The sequence below is a fragment of the Dipodomys ordii genome, unplaced genomic scaffold (assembly GCF_000151885.1).
Source record: "Dipodomys ordii isolate 6190 unplaced genomic scaffold, Dord_2.0 Scaffold110, whole genome shotgun sequence".
Classification (NCBI taxonomy): domain Eukaryota; kingdom Metazoa; phylum Chordata; class Mammalia; order Rodentia; family Heteromyidae; genus Dipodomys; species Dipodomys ordii.
This window is the reverse complement of record NW_012267326.1, coordinates 4,694,556-4,714,197: the sequence shown is the minus strand read 5'-3', so window position 1 is coordinate 4,714,197 and position 19,642 is coordinate 4,694,556. Positions and strand designations below refer to the sequence as shown.

Sequence of the window (19,642 nt, the reverse complement as noted above, 5' to 3'; positions counted from 1 at the left end):
CCTGTAATCTTAGCTACTCAGGAGGTTGAGACCTGAGGATCATGATTCAAAGCTAGCCCAGGTAGGAATGTTGATGAGACTCTGGTTAACTACAAAAATATAGAAGTGGAGCTATGCGCTTAAGCGGTAGCACATTACCCTTGAGCAATAAAGCTCAGTGACAGCGTCCAGGCCCTGAGTTTAATCCCTAGTACTGGTGCATGTGTGCATGCAGGAGGCTGAGATCTAAGGATCTAAGCTAAGAGACGGCTCCTAGTCCCTGAATTCAACACACACACACACACACACACACACACACACACACACACACACACACACACACACGGTGTACAAGTACATACTTGGGTTGGATAACCCTACAAAAGAAACATACATGCATACACAACCCTATTTCTGCCCTTGCTATTTTGCTCCCATCAACCAGATTCCTTTGGGTACTAAAAGTTTTTTTTTGAGTCATTCCAGTGAGAAGGCTGGTGGGCAGAACTCCTTCAAGGAGATGTTGGCAGATTTTCTCATTCACATGTGTGTGTCTCCACTTCAGCCTGTCTTTCCCTTCCTTGCTCTTAGATGGGAACAACATCTAGAAATCAGCGGACAGTAAGGCCTATTCATTCTCATAGCAGAATGGCTGTGGACTTAAGAAATCTGTGTCTCCCTACTTCTTCCCCATCAAGAAGAATAGAAAGATATTCTATAATAATATATGACCTAAATATCTTAGTATTAGAGAGAAGGTCTTCTTATTGCCCACAAGGGGTTTAGGGCAAATTTGAAAGATTCATTTGTTTACTAGATCAGTGTTGATAGTGTGTCTTGGTAGAATGGAACAATGAGGCTTCCTGACATCTGACAACAGAAGGGATGTGTTGTGATGACACAGGTGAACCATGAGGCCGTGGTTTTGACAGTTGGCATCTTAAATCATTAATCTGACTTTGGATTTTTGTTGTCAATAAGTTATCTTTTGAAGTTAAACAACAAAATCATTTTTACCTGACATTGATTTTTATCAGTGGAGAATTGTTTCTGTCCAGTGTTGGGGATAGAAACAGTCTGTGTTGTTCTGATACACTCATTCATTCATTCATTCATTTATGGCAGTAGTGGAGTTTTTAATTCAGGGCCTTAGTTAGCCCTGAGTTGGCACTGGCTTTGTGCTGGTTATTTTGGAGTTGGAGTCCTATGGATGTGAACTAGGATACTTCATATCTCAAGCCCTCCTGAGTAGGATTACAGATAGTTCTTGATTTTCTTTCCTTCGTTTGTTCATTCGTTCCTTCTTACTGTGTAGCCCAGGTTAACTTGAAACTCTCCAGCCTCTGGCCTCAGCCTGCCCTGTACTGGATTATGGGCATGAGCCACCATATCTGGATTGACAGTTCTGATCTTGAATTCAGAAATTAGCTTATAAATACATGATTAGAATCTATACTTTTAAGCCTTCCAAACAGAGCCCATCGTAACTTGAACTGGGCCATGTTATGAAGGTCTCATACAGTGAGGTGCAAATATTTCATGAGCTATAAATGTTTCATTTGGAAGATTCTGGGCATCATTCTAGGTCTTTATTTCAGAAAACATCCTGGGATGGCACGGGCCCAAGTCACACTCTGCAGAACAGCTGAAAAATGGGACTCTTGGTTCTTTGCCATCAGCCAGTGCCAACATAACCTGGGCACTTTTACCAAACTCTGCCGAAGAGGAGTCCACCTCCCAACCAGAGCCAGAGCCAGAGGTAAGATGTGTCCACTCAGCACATTCATGGCTTGTGTTTCTGCTTGTTTACAAACACAGTGATCATATTTGTAACTTGCTCATCTCTTTGTTGTAAGAGACCACCAATTATCCAATGGAAGAGTTGCCTTGGGGGACAAAATCAGTCCCCCTGTGCCTGACGCTTCTCTTGTTCTTGTGTCTGGCAGCTGCTGGGTGCGGGGAGGGTGGATTATGAGTCTACAAAAGAGGGATCTCTGATATTTATTAAAATGGGAGTCATCTTCAAGAGGAAGAGATTCCCTCAGGCCCATTACAACAATGCCGGTTGAGTCTACGGGAGCAGTTACAATATATTATGTCACCCTGAATAATGGCTTCTCCCCGTGGTTTGTGCTGTACAAGCTCCTGCCTTGTGCTCCACCCCTGCATGCCTCCGAACCAGGCCAAGTCAGAGGGGCGGGGGCTCAGGGCTCAGGCTGCAGAGGGCCACCACTCTGCCCCTGCCAAGATGGAGAACCCCTACAGGTCCAGCAGCCTCTGGACTTTCCTTACCCTGCCCCTTCCTCCCCAGTGCGCATGCACAGCTCTGATCCTCTCTAAGTCAGTCACAGTGGCAGCTGGAGGGGGTCAATTATAGTGATTCCTTTTGCTTTTACATTTCCATCCTGAATGAATTGTTTTTCTATGAATATATTCTTCTTGGACTGAGCTGAGAGAGACCCCCTTGAACTATTGGTTAGAGGTTGGTTTTAGTTTCGCTTGTGATCGTTGTAGGCTGAAAACTAGAACACTCACAGCATCTACTTTGAAAGTGGAAGTCCTGGGGTTGGTCTCTCTGTGAGGGAGCCTTGGCTGTCGGCGGACATTTCTCCCCAAGCTTCTCCTGACATTCTCTGACAGGGATTTGGTAGCACAGCCCTGAAAAGGCAGCATCTGTTTGCCTTAGAGATGTTTCATTGGGTTCTTCATGGGGCCTTATCAGGGGAAGTAACAATGGGAAGGGTGTGGAAGGCATCTGGCCTATGACTGTAGAGAGTTTTAAGCTGGGGAAAAAAATCATGCTTGTGGTTTGTAAATCACTTGCAAGGTAAGTTGATGACCTGGTGTATTGACATTTGAGGATGCGCTGCCTAACTGCTGCAAGATTGGAGGGGTGGGGGGACGGAAAATACAGTATCCTCTATTCTTCCCCCTCCAAAAAAAAAAAGAGAACATGTATGAGGTGTGGATGTCATGCTATAATAAACATAGTTGAAGCCTTGCTTTAGAGGGAAATTAATAATAGGGAGGGCCTGGTTGCTCAGATCTGTAGCCCCACTACCTGGAAGTCAAAGATCAGGAGGATTGAAGTTTGAGACCAGCAACTGAAAAAAGCATTAGGGAGACTTTATCTCGTAATCATCACTCTTGTAATGGGACACACCTGTCATCCCAGCAGTCAGCGACAGGCTGGGTCACAATCTGAGGCTGGCTCTAGGCCAAAAACATGAGACCCAACTTGAAAAATCACTAAAGCATAAAAGGATTTCAGGGATGGGGTGTGGTTCTATGGTAGAGCACCTGCCTACGAAGCACAAAACCTTGAGTTCAGACTTCAGGTCTGCCAATAAAAGAGAGTAGAGAAGAAGAAAGTTAAATGTAATCAGTTTTCAGATCCTCATTTCCAATAGCATGCTCAAGCAAAATCTAACAGAGCTCATGGCCTGGTTGATTTACTTGTCCAGGCTGGTGATGTTCCTTAGCTGTGAGTCCTTCCTAGTGTTGCTTCTGACTTTACCTGAGATGGATATCTTCTGACTCCTGAAGGTTGAGAGTCAGGCCACTGTTTATACATACAGTTGCTATGTGCTCTGCCCCATGTCAGAGACGTCGTCAGGAGACAGCATATAATTCATAAGAAATAGCTCCTAAATTCAACTTCTAAGAAATAACCCGAAGAAGAGCTTTTTATATTACCTTGAGGACAGTCATTGGTGTCTTACTTATATCTTTGTCCTTAATCATATTGTCAGCCAGTACATAGGAGATATTGTCCAATGTGATTTCTCAAGGCAGTGAGAAGAGGGTAAGCTAGTATATTGATGGTTTTCTGAAAAGGAAGGATTAGAGTTCTTTGTGTTTTCCAGTGACAACTCTTATGCCTTGTTAGTCTTTCTTCTGAGGCCATTGTTTATTTTTTGTTTGCTTTTTGTCTTGTTGAAAATGCTATCAAAATCCTCTAATTAGTTTTCCTATCAGGAAAAAGGAAATGTTGCCATGGTCTCCCTGGTATGTAATCTGGAGGTAAAGATGCTAACATTTAGACTTTCCTCAGGAACAGATCTTTACTGCTTTTACTTACATCTACAAGAGTTATATTGTTGTCTTCTAGTGGTTCAGCAGCTGTGGCTGAAGCGGTTGAGTGCCAACCTTGAGCTAAATAAGCTAAGGAACAACATCCAGGCCCTAAATTCAAGCCCCATGACTGGCATATACACATACAAAAGAATTCTAGTTATCACGATACTTACACTAAATGAACTTAATTTTTTTTGCTGCTTTGTCTTTTTGATTATCTTTTAGGTTACAAAAGGTACTTCCTTGTCCTGTTTTTAGCTTGCTACAAAATAATTATCTAGGAAACAAACACATTTTCAAGCATAGTCTCCTTAATTCTCAGAAGCAGAAAAGCTCAAAAAATAACTCAAAGGAGGTCAACTCTGTTATCAAATGTGATGAACTGAGCATTTTATTCTGCTGGGGCTTGAGCTAACTAAATGTGAAATCCCAATATTTTTCCATAATGAAATTAGTTAAGATCTTAGTTTCATTTATCAATAGAACAACTTTTCAGTTCCATAATACCATTTCAGATTTAAATTTAGACTGAAAAAGGCCATTAAGCAATCTTTTCTTTATAGAAGAATATCTTGTTTATACTAAGAAGGATAGACTCTATGGCTAGCTCTTTTGAGTTGGACTCTACTTTCTTTGGTTTTCAAGGAACTCAAACTTGCAAGGCAGATATTCTACTTTTCAGCCATGTCTTCAGCCCTCTCTGCCTTTTGTGCCAATACTAGTGCTTAAACTGAGGGTCTGGGTGTTGTCCCTTACTTTTTCATTCAAGACTTGTGTTCTGTCACTTGAGCCATACCTCTAGTTCTGCATTTTGCTAATGATTAATTAGAGATAAGAGTCTTGAAGACTTTCCTGTCCCAGATGGCTTTGATCCTGGATCCTCAGGTGACAGTTTCCTGAGTAGCTAAGATTGCTTGAGCCTCCTCTTTTCTTTTCTTTTTTTTTTGGCTTCCCATTATAGATGGGACAACAGGTATACATCATCACACCCAGATTCTTTCTCTTTTGAGTTGGAGTTCTATGGACTTTTCTGCCCTTGTGGCAGTCCCAGGTATTGGTCAAGAAGGACTCTCATAAACATTTTTATGGCTGGGTTGGCCTTGAATCAAGATCCTCCCAGTCTCAGCCTCCCAGTGTCTAAAATTAGAGGGATGAGCCACCGATATAAGCTTCTGGGGGTTTTGTGTGATTGTTTTTATGCTGGAGATTGACCCCAGGGTCTTGAGTATTTTAAGCTGAGTTCTACCTCCAGGACTTGGTTGGAGAGAAGACTTAACACTCCATGTCTGAGGGCTTCCTCACAGCTGGCTTTCTCCCACTTAACAGCGAGGTGAAACTCCTTTAAGAGGTTGAGGTCCTGGCACACAAAGTCCTGGGGACCTAAGTGTTCAGAGGAGGTGATGGTCAGTCTTGCTCCCACTGTAGGCCTTAGTGAATCTGTCCAGATATGGAAAAGCAGGGCAGTAGCAGTAGTTTCCTGACCTGTGGGTCACAGCTCCTTTCAGCGGCTTCCCATGGATTAAGAGACCTCTGACATTTGTGCCTCCATCCTTTCCATAATTCCATAAGCACCAGATTTCCAGGCCGATTTTAATTCTGGCTGCCATCCCTGAGTGGTTTCTGTTTTTACCCTGTATCACCGCTGGTTGGGCTGTTGGCACAGGAGGGCACAGCGGGGCCTCAGCCTGGATGGCAGCTCTCAGGTGACATGCTTATCACCTTTCTGAAGGGCGCATCTCAGGGACACAACCATTTATGTTTTTGGAAGGGGGCGGGGGATGCCGGTCCTGTGCTTGAATGCCTACACTGTCCCTAACCATTTTTTTGCTTAAGGTTAGTACTCTACCACTTGAGCCACAGCTCCATTTCTGGCTTTTTGCTGGTTAATTGGAGATTTTCTTGCCTACCTGGCTTCAGTTTTCATCTCTCAGTCTTCTGAGTAGCTAGGATTACAGGCATGAACCACTTGTGCCCCGCCATTAATGTTTTAAAAAGTCATGTTTATTGAGGGATAGAGAGTGTAATTTAATCTTTTAAAATACAACTTTGGCCAGCTAGCTACTTGGGCAGGAGAGATTTGAGGCCAACCAGATTAAGACTCCATCATAATCATGGCTTGTCACCGGAGCATTGCCATCCCTAGGGATGTGGGGATGCACAAGTAGGGGGATCTCAGCCCAGTCTAGCCAGAGCCTAAAGTGAGATTCTACCTCAAAAACAATCAGTGCACAAAAGGCCTGGAGGCATAGCCCAGATGGTAGAGTCCCGGCTTGGTAAGCATGAGGCCCTGAATCCAATCCCCAGTATCACCAAAAATAAAATTAAACCTTATACGTTTTTAAATTTACCTTTAGAGTTGTAAGCAGAGATTGCAATTCAATACCATTTATCAGTTTTAAATCACAGTATAGAATAGTTTAACTGTCCTTCCTAATTCTCTTGTGTCTCTTTACCCTAGCCCTGGTCAGTTGTCCTTAGGTAGTGCTGTAGTGTTTTAAACCAGGCTTCCTCTGCTAGCATATTATATTTGAGATTCACACACATTGCTATGAGGCAAGCCTACTACTTGAGTCTCTACCTCTGGCATTTTGATGGTCGATTACTTAAAAAAAAAAATTGAGTCGTACAATTTCTTAACCAAAGTCCACCTGGCTGACTTATTTGCTGATGCAGGGCTCTGTATATTGGGACTTTATAAGAGGTGCCAAACCTGCTCATCTGGGGTGGCGGGGTGATCTTGATGCCATTGCTGTTGCTGCAGTGAAGATGGGTAACTTCTGATGGAGACAGTGGCAAGGGGGAGGGAGGGCTGGAGCCAACAGTGTGCTCTCAAGCACAGGTTTAAAATTCCTTGGCTCAGGGTTTTCATGGGAGAGACTGATACTCGACTCTCAAGGGAAAATTATACTATTACAAAAACCCCCACTATTTTTCATTGCTGCCCTGTGACTATTTATCCATGGAAAGTTTGAGAATGTATTTAAAGTTTATTAAATATAGCCTAGAGGTGGAGTGCTTTCCTGGCATATGCACGACCCTGGATTCTTCACCAGTACCACAAAAATAAGTAAAATTAGTTGTGTACTTGTAGTGCTAGTGCTCTAGGCTGGTGCTCTACCCCTTGAGCCACAGGTTCACATCTGGCTTTTTGGTGGTTAATTGGAAGTAAGAGTCTCATGGACTTTTCTGTCCAGACTGGCTTTGAACCATGATTCTTAGCCTCCTGAGTAGCTATATTACAGGTGTGAAACACCAGTATCTATCTTAGCTTTGGACTTTTGAACCACTTAATAACACTCATAAGGCTGTCAATCTGAAATTCTTTGACATTCAAGTGGAAGCCTAATCAGTGCAGGCCCTTAATACATTCTTATCATCTTTATTCTTCATTTCCCTTTATACAAGGTTGTAGGAACATGTATGGTACATTGATAAGATTTTTTTAATTAGCTTACATTAATTACGTAGGGCAAGATTTCATTTTTACCTTTCCACACGTTTAGAATGCATTCTAATCAACCCCATGTTCTCTGTCATCCTGCCTTCTGTATTTTTTTTGAAGCTACACAAAATGTGTTGTTTGAATCCTTTAGATAACTTTTTAGCACAAATTTTCAGTCTTACAGATTTATTCAAAATACTTGACACTAAATACTGGTTGTCAGCAGTTTGACTAAGGAGTGAGGACTCACAATAATTGAAAGTTACTTCATTGCATCCTATAATAAACTCACAGAACTTAATGCCAAGTAGTTGCACATAGGAAATGTTGATTATACTTGCACAATTTGTCTCAAGGAAACTTGTGGGTGATAGGATCACCCTTCCATAAACACCTAACCCATCATCTCTTTGGATCATGGCCTTAGAATCAGTACTTGCTAGTTTATAGGGGCCAAGTGGCCACTCCCTACACTGGAGGAGCTAACTTACCACGTTTCACTAACCTTCCAGTGGTAGAGACCAAACTGATGTCTGGACTTCTAAGTTAGTGTCCTTCATCCACACCATTTCCTATGCTAGGTAGGAGAAAAGCCAACAACTAGCAGCTCAAACAGTAATAATTTTAATTTTTAAGTTTCTTGTGCAAGAATTCTGGCAGTAGGCTGGGCGCCGGTGGCTCATGCCTGTAATCCTAGCTGCTCAGGAGGCTGAGATCTGAGGATCACGGTTCAAAGCCAGTCCGTGAGACTCTGATCTCCAATAAACCACTAGAAACCTGGAAGTGGCGCTGTGGCTCAAGTGGTAGAGCACTAGCCTTGAGCTGAAGAGTGCAGGGACAGCGCCCTGGCCCAGAGTTCAAGCCCCATGACCGACCACAATAAAGAATTCTGGACGGTTCTAGGTTTGGTGCAATGGCTCTTGGTGGCCTCAGAGATACAGGCCTTGTCATTCTTCCTGCTGCTGGATTTTCATCCTTATGCTGTTACTTTGTGGTTGTGGATTCATGGCCATAGTTTGACACCCTGCGTCATCTCATAGTCTCTTCTGGATGGAAGATCCAAGGGCTTTATTTGGGAAAGTAGCCTCCCAGTTCTCTTCCTCTTTAATCTTTAAAGAGGGTTGCAGTTACATGAGTAAGGTAATGAGTACATTCCTTGTTGAGCATTGTTACCCCCTCCTTTTGTTTTCCTCCTACCATCTCTTCCCTTCTTCCCCCCACCCCCCAAGGTGTAAAGTTCATTTCCAACAGAGTGTCTTGTATCATTGCTGCAATTGTCTCTATTTAATCTTACAGCCTAACTTGGCTCAGCCACCTACCTATTCAGTGCATGTACCTAAATAAGGGTGACTGGATTTCAGTGAATTCCCCTCCCCTGCTTTGGAATATTGCACCTGCCTTGAGATCCATGGGTGTTTGGATCCCAACCAGCTCAGAATTAAACTTCTGTTAGAAGGGAGACTTTGAGTAGTAACAGATGGTGTCTACTTTGACCCCAAATCTACCCTGAAGAGATTGTTCACATGCTAAGGCTTTCCTAATTTGGCCATTCATCTCATAAACTAAATTCTACTTGTTTGTTCCTTTATTCTTTGTGCCATTCCTGGGGCTTAAATTTAAGGCCTGGGGACCGTCCCTGAGCTTCCCCCCTCCTGTACCCCCTTTCCCAAGACTAGCGCTGTACCACTTGAGCCACAGACTGCTAGTTTTTAGGTGGCTAATTGGAGATAAAAGTCTTATGGACTTTCATGCCTGGGCTGGCTTCAAAATGTGACCCTAAGATCTCAGCCCCCTAAGTAGCTAGGATTATAGATGTGAGCCACCAATATCTGGTTTCTACTTATTTATTTTGAAACTGGGTTTTACTATATTAGCCCAAGTTGCCTCAATCTTATGATCCTTCTACCTTAGCCTCCTGAGTGCTAGAATTTTAGGCATGCACGTGTATGGTTAGACTGAATTCTTTGGGGGCAGATTCCATGTCTGAAAGTTCCTTGTAAAGTTCAAAACTGCTGGGCACTGGTGGCTCATGCCTGCAACCCTAGCTACTCAGGAGGCTGAGGTCTGAGGAAAGAGGCTTGAAGCCATTTGGGGCAGGAAAGTCCACAAAGCTTATCACCAATTAACTACCAAAAAGCCAGAAATGAAGTGTGACTCAAGCCTTGCGTGAAAAAGCTGAGTTATAGTGCCCAGGCCCTGAGTTCAAGCCCTAGGACTGGCCCCCCCACACAAAATGCCAATATTTAGACCCACTGGTATTGTCTGTGAGTGTTGTTTTCACCTTTGTTCTGTGCTCCTCATAGTTTCATTAGCTTCAGCAGAAGTTGATTTAGCCTAATGAGCGGCATGCGGCTTACATTACACTGCTGAGACAACTTCTCTGTGACCAGGTTCTTAGAGTCCTCCAGACATAAAGTCTGGATTGGTTCATTGGTCCATAAAGTCATAAATGGACCATTTCTTTTTGTTTTGGGGGGGTCCAGTTGTGGGGCCTGAACTCTGGGCCTGGGCACTGTCCCTCAGCTCTTCAGCTCAAGGCTAGCACTCTACCACTTGAGCCACAGTGCCACTTCCGGCTTTTTTTCTTTTTGCTTATGTGGTGCTGAGGAATCGAACCCAGGGCCTCAGGCATGCAAGGCAAGCGCTCTACCACTGAGCCACCTTCCCAGCCCCTAACTGGACCATTTCTAACCATTGACCTTGACCAGCTATTTAATAGATTCTAGAATGGCTGAGAGCATACCACTTAGACCTTGCACTATAGGAACAAGCAGTGATGTGATCATCTAAATTTCTTCTTTGCTAGCTGTTGGTCTACAGGAAAACATGTCTATCCACAGGCAAATGTAGAAGATACATCTAATAGGAATCAGACCTTCAGGCCTTATAAGATCAGAAGGATCCAGCTGTTATTTTGTCTCTCATGATTTTACTTCCTGCCCCAGCATAGTAAGACAGTGATCATCTACTCAGCTTTTGGTTCTTTCAGAAAATAGAAATTGAGTTCTTATTATCCACTGGTGTCATTGAATGGGGCCTTTCTTATTTTAGAAGATTTTCGTACCAGCTTATTAGCCTTAGGCATATTTCATAATAGTTACTATATCTTAAGCAGCTTAGAAGTAGGATAAATGTTTCTTTCTTTTTTTGGGGGGGGGGTCTGGTCGTGGGGCCTGAACTCTGGGCCTGGGCGCTGTCCCTCAGCTCAAGGCTAGCACTCTACCACTTGAGCCACAGTGCCACTTCTGGCTTTTTTCTTTTTTTGCTTATGTGGTGCTGAGGAATCGAACCCAGGGCCTCAGGCATGCAAGGCAAGCACTCTACCACTGAGCCACCTTCCCAGTCCCAGGATAAATGTTTCTTAGCCAAGGGTTGGTGTGTGTACCTGGTGGTATGTGGGTGTGCATGGGGTCAACCTATGGTCTGAAGCAATCAGGTCATCATGCGAGTTGACATGGAATTGAAGATGTGTTTCTGTGTACTCAAATAGACTGTAGTTTACCTCCCAAGGTTATGAGCTCCCTTTTGTCTTGTCAGCTGGCATTCTGCCATCTCCTATCCCAGTTCTGGGGATGGAACCCAGGGCTTCACACACACTAGGCAAGCACTGCACCAAGAGTTAAATCCTCAACCTTAACGTCAGAAGTGTCTTGGGATATTGGGGTTCCAGTAGGAATAGGACATGAGAGGAATTCAACAAGGCAAAATTTTGACTTCTGCAGATGTGTGTGCTATTGATCGGAAGTCAAGTACTACGTGAGCGTTGTTGGTGGGTGATCCACACAGCTTTTTCCTGAAGGCCTTACTCTCTCCTGCTGGTCAGAACTTAATTGGCTAGTTTGAAATGAGTTAAAAGTTTATCCAGTCAATCAACCGAGACTAAGTACACTCACTGGCCAAAGCAGGAACTTGCTAGGAAAACAAAAGACATGGCCTACTTTAAAATAGCTTCTTTTTTTCTGGGGGGTCCGGTCGTGGGGCCTGAACTCTGGGCCTGGGCGCTGTCCCTCAGCTCTTCAGCTCAAGGCTAGCGTTCTACCACTTGAGCCACAAGGCCACTTCCGGCTTTTTTTCTTTTTGCTTATGTGGTCTAAGGAATCGAACTCAGGGCCTCAGGCATGCAAGGCAAGCGCTCTACCACTGAGCCACCTTCCTGGCCCCTAAAATAGCTTCTTATAAGATGGTAGCTACCCTTAAAATGCCAGTGCTTATGTCAAGCAATAGCTTCTTTGACCTGGTGTTTGGCAGTTTTACTACAAGGCATAACAATGTATTTTACCTACGTGGTTTTGGGGGATTCATTTCTGTTCATGCTAGTCTTCAAGGTATTCTTTCTCTCTCCCTCCATCCCACTGCCTTTTCCTTCATTTTGTAGTGCTGATAGGTTTGTCTTCTTGGCGAGGTGTTGCCCGTGTGAGAGAAAAGTAGAAGATCTCAGAGGGTTCCAGATCCTGCAGTGGTCAGTGGGATGTCTTTTTTTTTTTTTTTTTTCCATGAGTTCAGCCCTGGACTAACCAAGTCTTTGGGAGCAGTCTCCCTATCGCTCCCCACATGGCCTCCCTCCTTTACCCTCCCCCGTGCCAGGGTGGCTTTGTGACATAAACACCTCCCAGAGTGTTGGGGCCCAGCTACCTGGGATTTCACAATTGTGAGCTGAAATCCTATGAAAAATCTCAGCGCCACGCGTGGCCCAGTCTCCTTCTGTCCTGCAGCAGTCCCCAAAGGATTAAGCAAGCGCTTTGAAACTGGTGAATGAACGGGGCTTAAAGCACTGCAGTGCTTCCTATGGGGTTCCCCTTCTTTCCTGCTCTCTTCTCCTGCCTGCCATTCCTGTTGCTGCCAAGGGAGAAAGTCAGATCGGAACCAGAGGTGGTGTGTTGACCAGCTTGTAGCCATGTGGTATGAAAAGCGTTACTATTTTGTTTTGGGTCCTTGATCTCACCTTCTAAGTGTGGTCCCAGATTTCTCCGCTATCTCTTTCCCTGTCTCCAGCCTGACCTCAACGAAGTCTAGCATTTTTTATTTGTCCACAAGGAATCGCTCTTCTCCAGGTGATTTACATGCTGGCTCTAATGTCATTTACTTTCCAAAGATGAAAAAACCTGTCATCAGAGATTTATGATTTTGGATAAAGAATGTCATGAAAGGAAAAAGTTTTTCTCCTATATGCTTTGGGCCTTGCCCTAGTTAATTGATGAATTCCTAAATCCCCTCCCTACTTTTTTTATGCCAGTCCTGGGACTTGAACTCAGGCCTTGAATGCTGCCGCTGAACGTTTTTGCTCAAGGTTAGCACTTGAGCCACGGCTCCACTTCTGGGTTTTTTGGTGGTTAACTGGAGATGAGTCTTATGTACTCTTCTGCCCAGGGTTGGCTTCAAACCACGATTCTCAGATCTCAGCCTCCTGAGTAGCTAGGTTTATCGATGTGAGCCACTGACATTTGGCCCTAGATACCTTTTCCAGTTTGAATTGAGCTTGTAGCATTCAGGGGGCTTGGTATGTGATAGAATTGGATTTTCCTTCCTTCCTTCCTTCCTTCCTTCCTTCCTTCCTTCCTTCCTTCCTTCCTTCCTTCCTGTCTATTGTGAATATACCATACAGAGGGGTTACAATTATGTGAGCAAGGTAATGAGTACATTTCTTATCAAGCATTGTTGCCTCCTCCTTTGTTTCCCATTCCCCCCCTCCCCTGCATCAAAGTTGTAAAGTTCATTTTTCATCATAACGTCTTGTACATCTCATTGTTGCAATGGGTCCATCTGTATCCCTATTCAAACAATTTGTTTTTTCCCTTCTCCTCCCCAAATTATGTCAACATCAAGTACAGTGAAAACAGGGGTTATATATGGGAGAGGGACATACAAAGCAACAAATAATCTTATAAATATGTTAGAAACAATAGAAGAAAGAAAAACCATTTGAGTCCTTATCTTGGGGTTTATTTCACCTAGCATCACATTTTTTTGGGGGTGGGGTCTGGTCGTGGGGCCTGAACTCTGGGCCTGGGTGCTGTCCCTCAGCTCTTCAGCTTAAGGCTAGCACTCTACCACTTGGGCCACAGCGCCACTTCCGGCTTTTTTCTTTTTGCTTATGTGGTACTGAGGAATCGAACCCAGGGCCTCATGCATGCAAGGCAAGCACTCTACCACTGAGCCACCTTCTCAGCCCTCACATCACATTTTTAATTATTATTGGTACTGATTATTGATATGGCTAAGGATATCTAAGCAGGAAGTAGATGATGTGTATAAATGAATGCAGCAGTGAGAGTGTGAGCCATGGAATAGTCTAGAACTTCTGGCAGTGTTGAACAGACCCAGTGTATATAGGGCCCAGACAGCTACTTCTCTAACGCTTGAACAGGCTGTACTAGCAGCTGTCAGAACCTTGCCAGTAGCCACAACCTTCCTCTCTTGCAGAGATTAGCAGAATCAAGGCCAAGTGGGTGGGCTCTGAGGGAATGTAGCCTTAAAAAGGCTCTGGCCCATTTTCTCTGTCCTCTGTCATATCCATGCACTGTTGGCTAAGCAAACCATTAACTGTCCTATGCCAGGTGCCCTCCAGTACATATAGCGATACATATAGCTATATATACTTATACCTACCAATAATAGGTATGAGAGTAGCAGAGTAACTGGTGGTACCTGGTGGTTCCCATCTGTATTTCTAGCTACTCAGGAGGATGAGTTTCAAGGTCAGCCCGAGCAGGTTAGTTTGATAGAGCCTGAAATGGAGCTGTGGTTCAAGTGGTAGAGTGCCATCCTTGAATGAAAAAGCTCAGGGATAGGATGAGTGCGCTCACATGCACATGTACACACACACACACTATGGCAGAAGAAAGCCCAGCACACACACACACACACACACACACACACACACACACACGCACACACACACGCACGCACGCAGAAGAAAGCCCAGCTGCTGGAAATGGAATGACATGTCATTGAGAAGAGCTGTGGTAGTATCCTTCTGTTGCCAATCTCCAGGCACATTTAACTTTAAAAACAGGAAGAAGGGGCTGGGAATCTGACTTAGTGGTAGAGTACTTACCTAGCATGCATGAAGCCCTGGGTTTGATTACTCAGTACCACATGAACAGAAAAAGCTGGAAGTGGCTCTGTGGCTCAAGCGGTAGAGTCCTAGCCCTGAGCAAAAGAAGCTCAGGAACAGTGCCCAGACCCTGAGTTCAAGCCCCAAGACTGGCAAAAAATAAAATAATGGATAGAAGGAATGGGTATAACTTTTTAAAAAATTAATATTGCAAGAGTATCAAATGTCAGATATGTAGAACAGATAGTAGTGTAGAGTCCTATTTGTTCTTTAAAAGAGCCTGTTATATAACCTAGGATTAGATCCACCTCACAAATGACATTGTGGTTTTGGAAAATGTGTTTTTGATTCCAACTATCTGCAGTTGCTTGTATAGTAGAGTTCAGGGTCAGCTCATAGCTCTGGCTCAGAAGAAATACATTATGTCTGTGCGAAAACAGCTTCTTTGAAGGATACGAACTTTACTCCTAGTAGATAGATACCCATTTCATGAGAGAAGAAATGGACGTTCAAAGGAAGGAACTTTTATGTTTACCTACATTTAAATAAGCCCAAGATGTGGTAGGTTTTTAGTGTAAAGAAAAATTTAAAGCATTAAAAAATAGTCTTCATAATGGAGACTATTAGACATTGTTCTATTATATCAGCGGTTGTCAGTCAGATGAGCTGGGTACTCAATAGTGCCTTGCAGGAGCTAGGGACAGATGATCATGATGACTACTGAACAACCCGTGGGAGAAGCATCTATTAGCCCAAGCCTCACCTTGCAGAAAGCTTGTGTTGATTGACTGCTTAATGAAGCAATTGGTAGGACAGAAAATAGGAAGTAGAAGTAGACAAGGTAAGTCTTGTTTGAGATCTTTTGGAGGTTGAGATGAGTTTAAAGGTTTGGTGAGATACAGTTAAATAGCTTGCCTTTTTTGTGTCCTTTGAAAACTTCAAACTTGCTTCCTCTTCATCTGCCACTGCCTGCTACTCACCCCTTCCCTGCCACCCAGGAACCACAGAATTAATCCAGACATGGAACTAACGTTATATTTTTTGACAATTCATTCAATTTTGTGGCGTGGCAGTGGAAGAAGGAGAATTTAGCAAACTCACAATAAAACAGTGTAATTACCACATTCAACAACTGCCCAGTGGAACTTGTAGGAAACCAAAAGTCAAAGTCTTATGTTTTTGCCCTTCTGAAGTGGTCCTATAGAATCTGTAGAATGGTTTCTGTGTCTATCCTTGGAAATCTGCAGCAAACTCAGAAGTCCTTGTTCTTTTTGGTGTGTGTGTGTGTGTGTACATTCGCACATGCACACGCACACGTACGTGCTGGTCTTGGGGCTTGAATTTAGGGCCTAGGCCCTGCCTCTTAGCTTTTTTTTTTTTTTTTTTGCTGTTTCTGGAGCTTGAACTTGGCCTGAGCACTGTCCCTGAGCTTCTTTTTGCTCAAGGCTAGCACTCTACCACTTGAGCCACAGAGACACTTCTCTCTTTTTCTGAGTAGGTTATTGGAGATAAGAGTCTCACAGACTTTCCTGTCCAGGCTGGCTTCAAACCATGATCCTCAGAGCTCAGCCTCTTGAGTAGGTAGGATTACAGGTGTGAGCCACCAGCGCCCAGCCTTTTAGCTGGGCAAGGGGCTGCAAGACAAATGTTCTATCATTTGAGTCATGTTCCTGCCCTTTTTGCTTCAGTTAGGGTCTCATGATTTATTTTGTTTGCACTGGCTTAGTCCTTGATTTTCCTACCTTTGCCCCCTGTGAATCACCAGACCTCGCTCACTAATTGAAATGAGGGATATGATTTTTGTCTGAGCTGGCTTTGAATCATGATCCTCCTGACCTTTGCTTCCAGAGTAGCTTGGGATTATATACATGATCCACTGTATTCAGTCATGTATTTCTATTTAACATGTATTTCTATTAACTATTTGCTTACCCAGGCTGTGGGAGTATTTAGGTCGTCTGGTTTGTCACTGCTATGCCTATTCTGGTACATTTATTTAAATATGTCTTACACAGAGAAATTTTCTAGCAATGGAAGTGAAATTTTTCTAGTAAGTGAAATTCAGGCAATTAAGTGTGGGAATTTAAATTTTTGATTGTTGTATTAAATCTTCCTCTAAAATGAAGTGAAATTTGTGATTCCTCAGCAACACGTGAGGATTCCAATTATTTAGTGCCTTTGTCATTAAGGAATGATTTGAGCATCTTACTTTTTTCTTGTTCATTTTTTTTTATTGTCAAGGTGATGTTCAGAGGGGTTGCAGTTACGTAAGTAAGGTAATGAGTTCATTTCTTGTCAACCGTGTTACCCTTCCTTCATTTTTCTCCCTCTTTCCCTCCCCCGCCCCCAAGTTGTACAGATCATTTCAAACATGAAAGTCTTATTATCTGCTTCTCTAGGTGAGACGTGGCTTCTTGTTTTTTGAATGAAGTTAAGCACATTTTCATGCACGTACTCACCCTTTCTATTCCTTTCATCCGAACATCCTGTCTGCAGCCTTTGCCCATTTTTAATTGGATTATTAAACTTGGAATGGGTATTTGCTAAGAATTCTTTTCTGTGAAGCCACTAAGCTCTTCCTGTGCAGAGTAGTATTTACATGTTTGGGGTGCACTTGTTTGCAGAGGCTGGAAATGGCAACAGCATGTGTGACTCTTGTCCCACCCTGTAGGATGTTTCCTAGGAAGATCTCTTGGACTAGGCCACTTTTGTTGTTGTTGTTGTTGTTGTTGTACTAATACTAGGACTTGAACGCAGGGCTTGGGCTCATTCCATTCGCTGTTTTACTCAAGGCTGGCGTTCTACCACTTGGGTCACACCTCTGTTTCTGGCTTTTTAGAGATAGGAATCTGATGGGGCTTCCCTGCCAAGGCTGGCTTTGAACTGTGGTCCTCAGATTTCAGTCTTCAGAACAAGATTACAGGCATGAGCCACTAGTGCCTAGCTAGACTGAACTGCTTTGACATACTCTCCCTGTGCCTTTTCATAACATAGCACTCACTTAAAACTTAGCTTCAAGAACAGCAGGAGGAGACAGCAACATGGGAACACACAATTGGTGATAAATATGCTGATGCTTGTGGGGCGTCAGCCTGGTCAGGATTGAACCATCATCCCCGTACCTGAGAAATGCTTTATGAGGAGCATCACCTTCTCACTGTTTCTTGCTTGGAAGCAGATATGAAAATACACAGAGGAATTCTACATGGACTCTGAATTGAACCTTTGTCACCATCCAGGCTCCGGTATTGATAGTTGTTGTTGTTATTGTTGTTGTTTTTTGTCAGTTGTTGGGCTTGAACTCAAGGCCTGAGTGCTGTCCCTGGGCTTTTTTGCTCAAGGCTAGAACTCTACCACGTTGAGCCACAGCTCTACTTCTGGTTTCCTGGGGGTCATATAGACTTTCCTGCCAGGGTTGGCTTTGAACTGTGATCCTCAGATCTCAGCATCTTGAGTAGCTAGGATTACAGACAGGAGCCACCAGCGCCTAGCTGCTAGGTTTTATTGAAGTTTCATTCAGTATATTTGCCACGTTGATAAAAACAACTGTTTTTGTTACTCAATGAAAGAAGTTGAATTCAATCATTCATTAAGTTTAGATTTGAACTAATGTCTTTATTTATTTTTTTTTTTGGTCGGTCGTGGGGCTTGAACTCTGGGCCTGGGCGCTGTCCCTCAGCTCTTCAGCTCAAGGCGAGCGCTCTACCACTTGAGCTACAGAGCCACTTCCTAATGTCTTTAATTTTTAACAATACTAGGGTTTGAACTCAGTTTGATGCTCGTTAGGCGGGTGTTCTACTTCTTGAGCCATGCCTCCAGCCCTTTTTGCTATAGTTCTTTTTAAGAAAGAGCCCTCTTTTTTTAAACCTTAGTTGGCTTTAGTCATTATCTTCCTATTTATGCATCCCGTGTATTTTAGATGATGGCATCCATTTATTAAATGAAGTCTTTATGACCTTTTTTTGCTCAGACTGGAGTTGAGCCTGATCACCTCTTGAATGGCTATAATTTCTAGTATAAGCCACTGATACCCAGCCTGAAAGAGACATTGAATTATGGGTGACATAAAGTAACCATACCCAGTTAAATGTCACTTGCCAATACAGTGTTAATATGTTGTAAGTTATTTTGAAATTTGGAAAATGTATTTTATGATCATGTTTAATGAATAGGATGAAGCTATTGTATGAAGGAGTAGAGAATTCTGTCAAAAATCTCCACCCAGGCAATCAAAACTCTAGCATGGAATCCCCATTGGGTTATTTTATGCCACAGAGCAAATCTGGGCATGAGAGAGATCTGAATGAACAAGAACTAGAGCTTAATTTTTTAAATTTTGTTTTGTGTTTTGTTTTGGTACTGGAGTTTGGACTCGGGGCCTGAGTGCTGTAATTTAGCTTTTTCCCTCAAATTTGGTGCTCTACCACTTGAGCCACACCTCCACTCGTAGCTTTTTGGTGGTTAATTAGAGATAAGAGTCTTGTAGACTTTCTTATCTTCCTGTTTCCTCACTGTATAATTAGGGGCTGTGGTTTTTTCTTTCTTTCTTTTTTTAAAATTTGCATTTTAAAATGTTAGAGCCTATTTGCCCTGTAAGGTTTTTCTTAGATTTGTTAGTATTTGCAGAAATCTGTATGTCAATCTGCATATGCCGGAGTGCTTCTTAAGAAAAATACTAAGTGGAAAACAGTCTGAGTTGTTTCTGAAATTCCCACCTCTTGTCTGCTGTGGTAGCGAGTCCCTGGTTATGGGGGAGCCAGAGATGATGACCTAGAAACTATGCCTCTTGAAGCCAACTTATAAATTTGCTAGATTCTGGTGCTAGGAGGCTGGGATGGATGATCCTGTGTATGTGTTATGGAACCAACAAATTGGAGCTCTCCATGGATGTGCCATTTGTGTGGCCCCAGACAGCGTTATCTGAAGAAGAGTTCTTGATGTGTGGTACTAGGGCTTAAACTCAAAAGTCTAGATGCTGTCCCTAAACGTTTTTGTTCAAGTGCTCTACCCCTTGACCCACAGCTTCACTTCTGCTTTTTGGTAGTTAACTGGAAATAAGAATCTCATGGATTTTCCTGACCAGGTTAGCT

At 43.2% G+C, this 19,642-nt stretch overlaps 1 protein-coding gene across 1 annotated transcript in view; it reads left to right on the top strand.

The window, feature by feature from the left end:
* Positions 1-19,642, top strand: part of Osbpl10 (oxysterol binding protein-like 10) — a 166,585-nt gene that overhangs the window by 109,179 nt on the left and 37,764 nt on the right. The window contains exon 7 of the mRNA XM_013028467.1: positions 1,578-1,738. Coding sequence (XP_012883921.1) covers positions 1,578-1,738 — 161 coding nt within the window. The remainder of the gene's footprint in view (positions 1-1,577; positions 1,739-19,642) is intronic.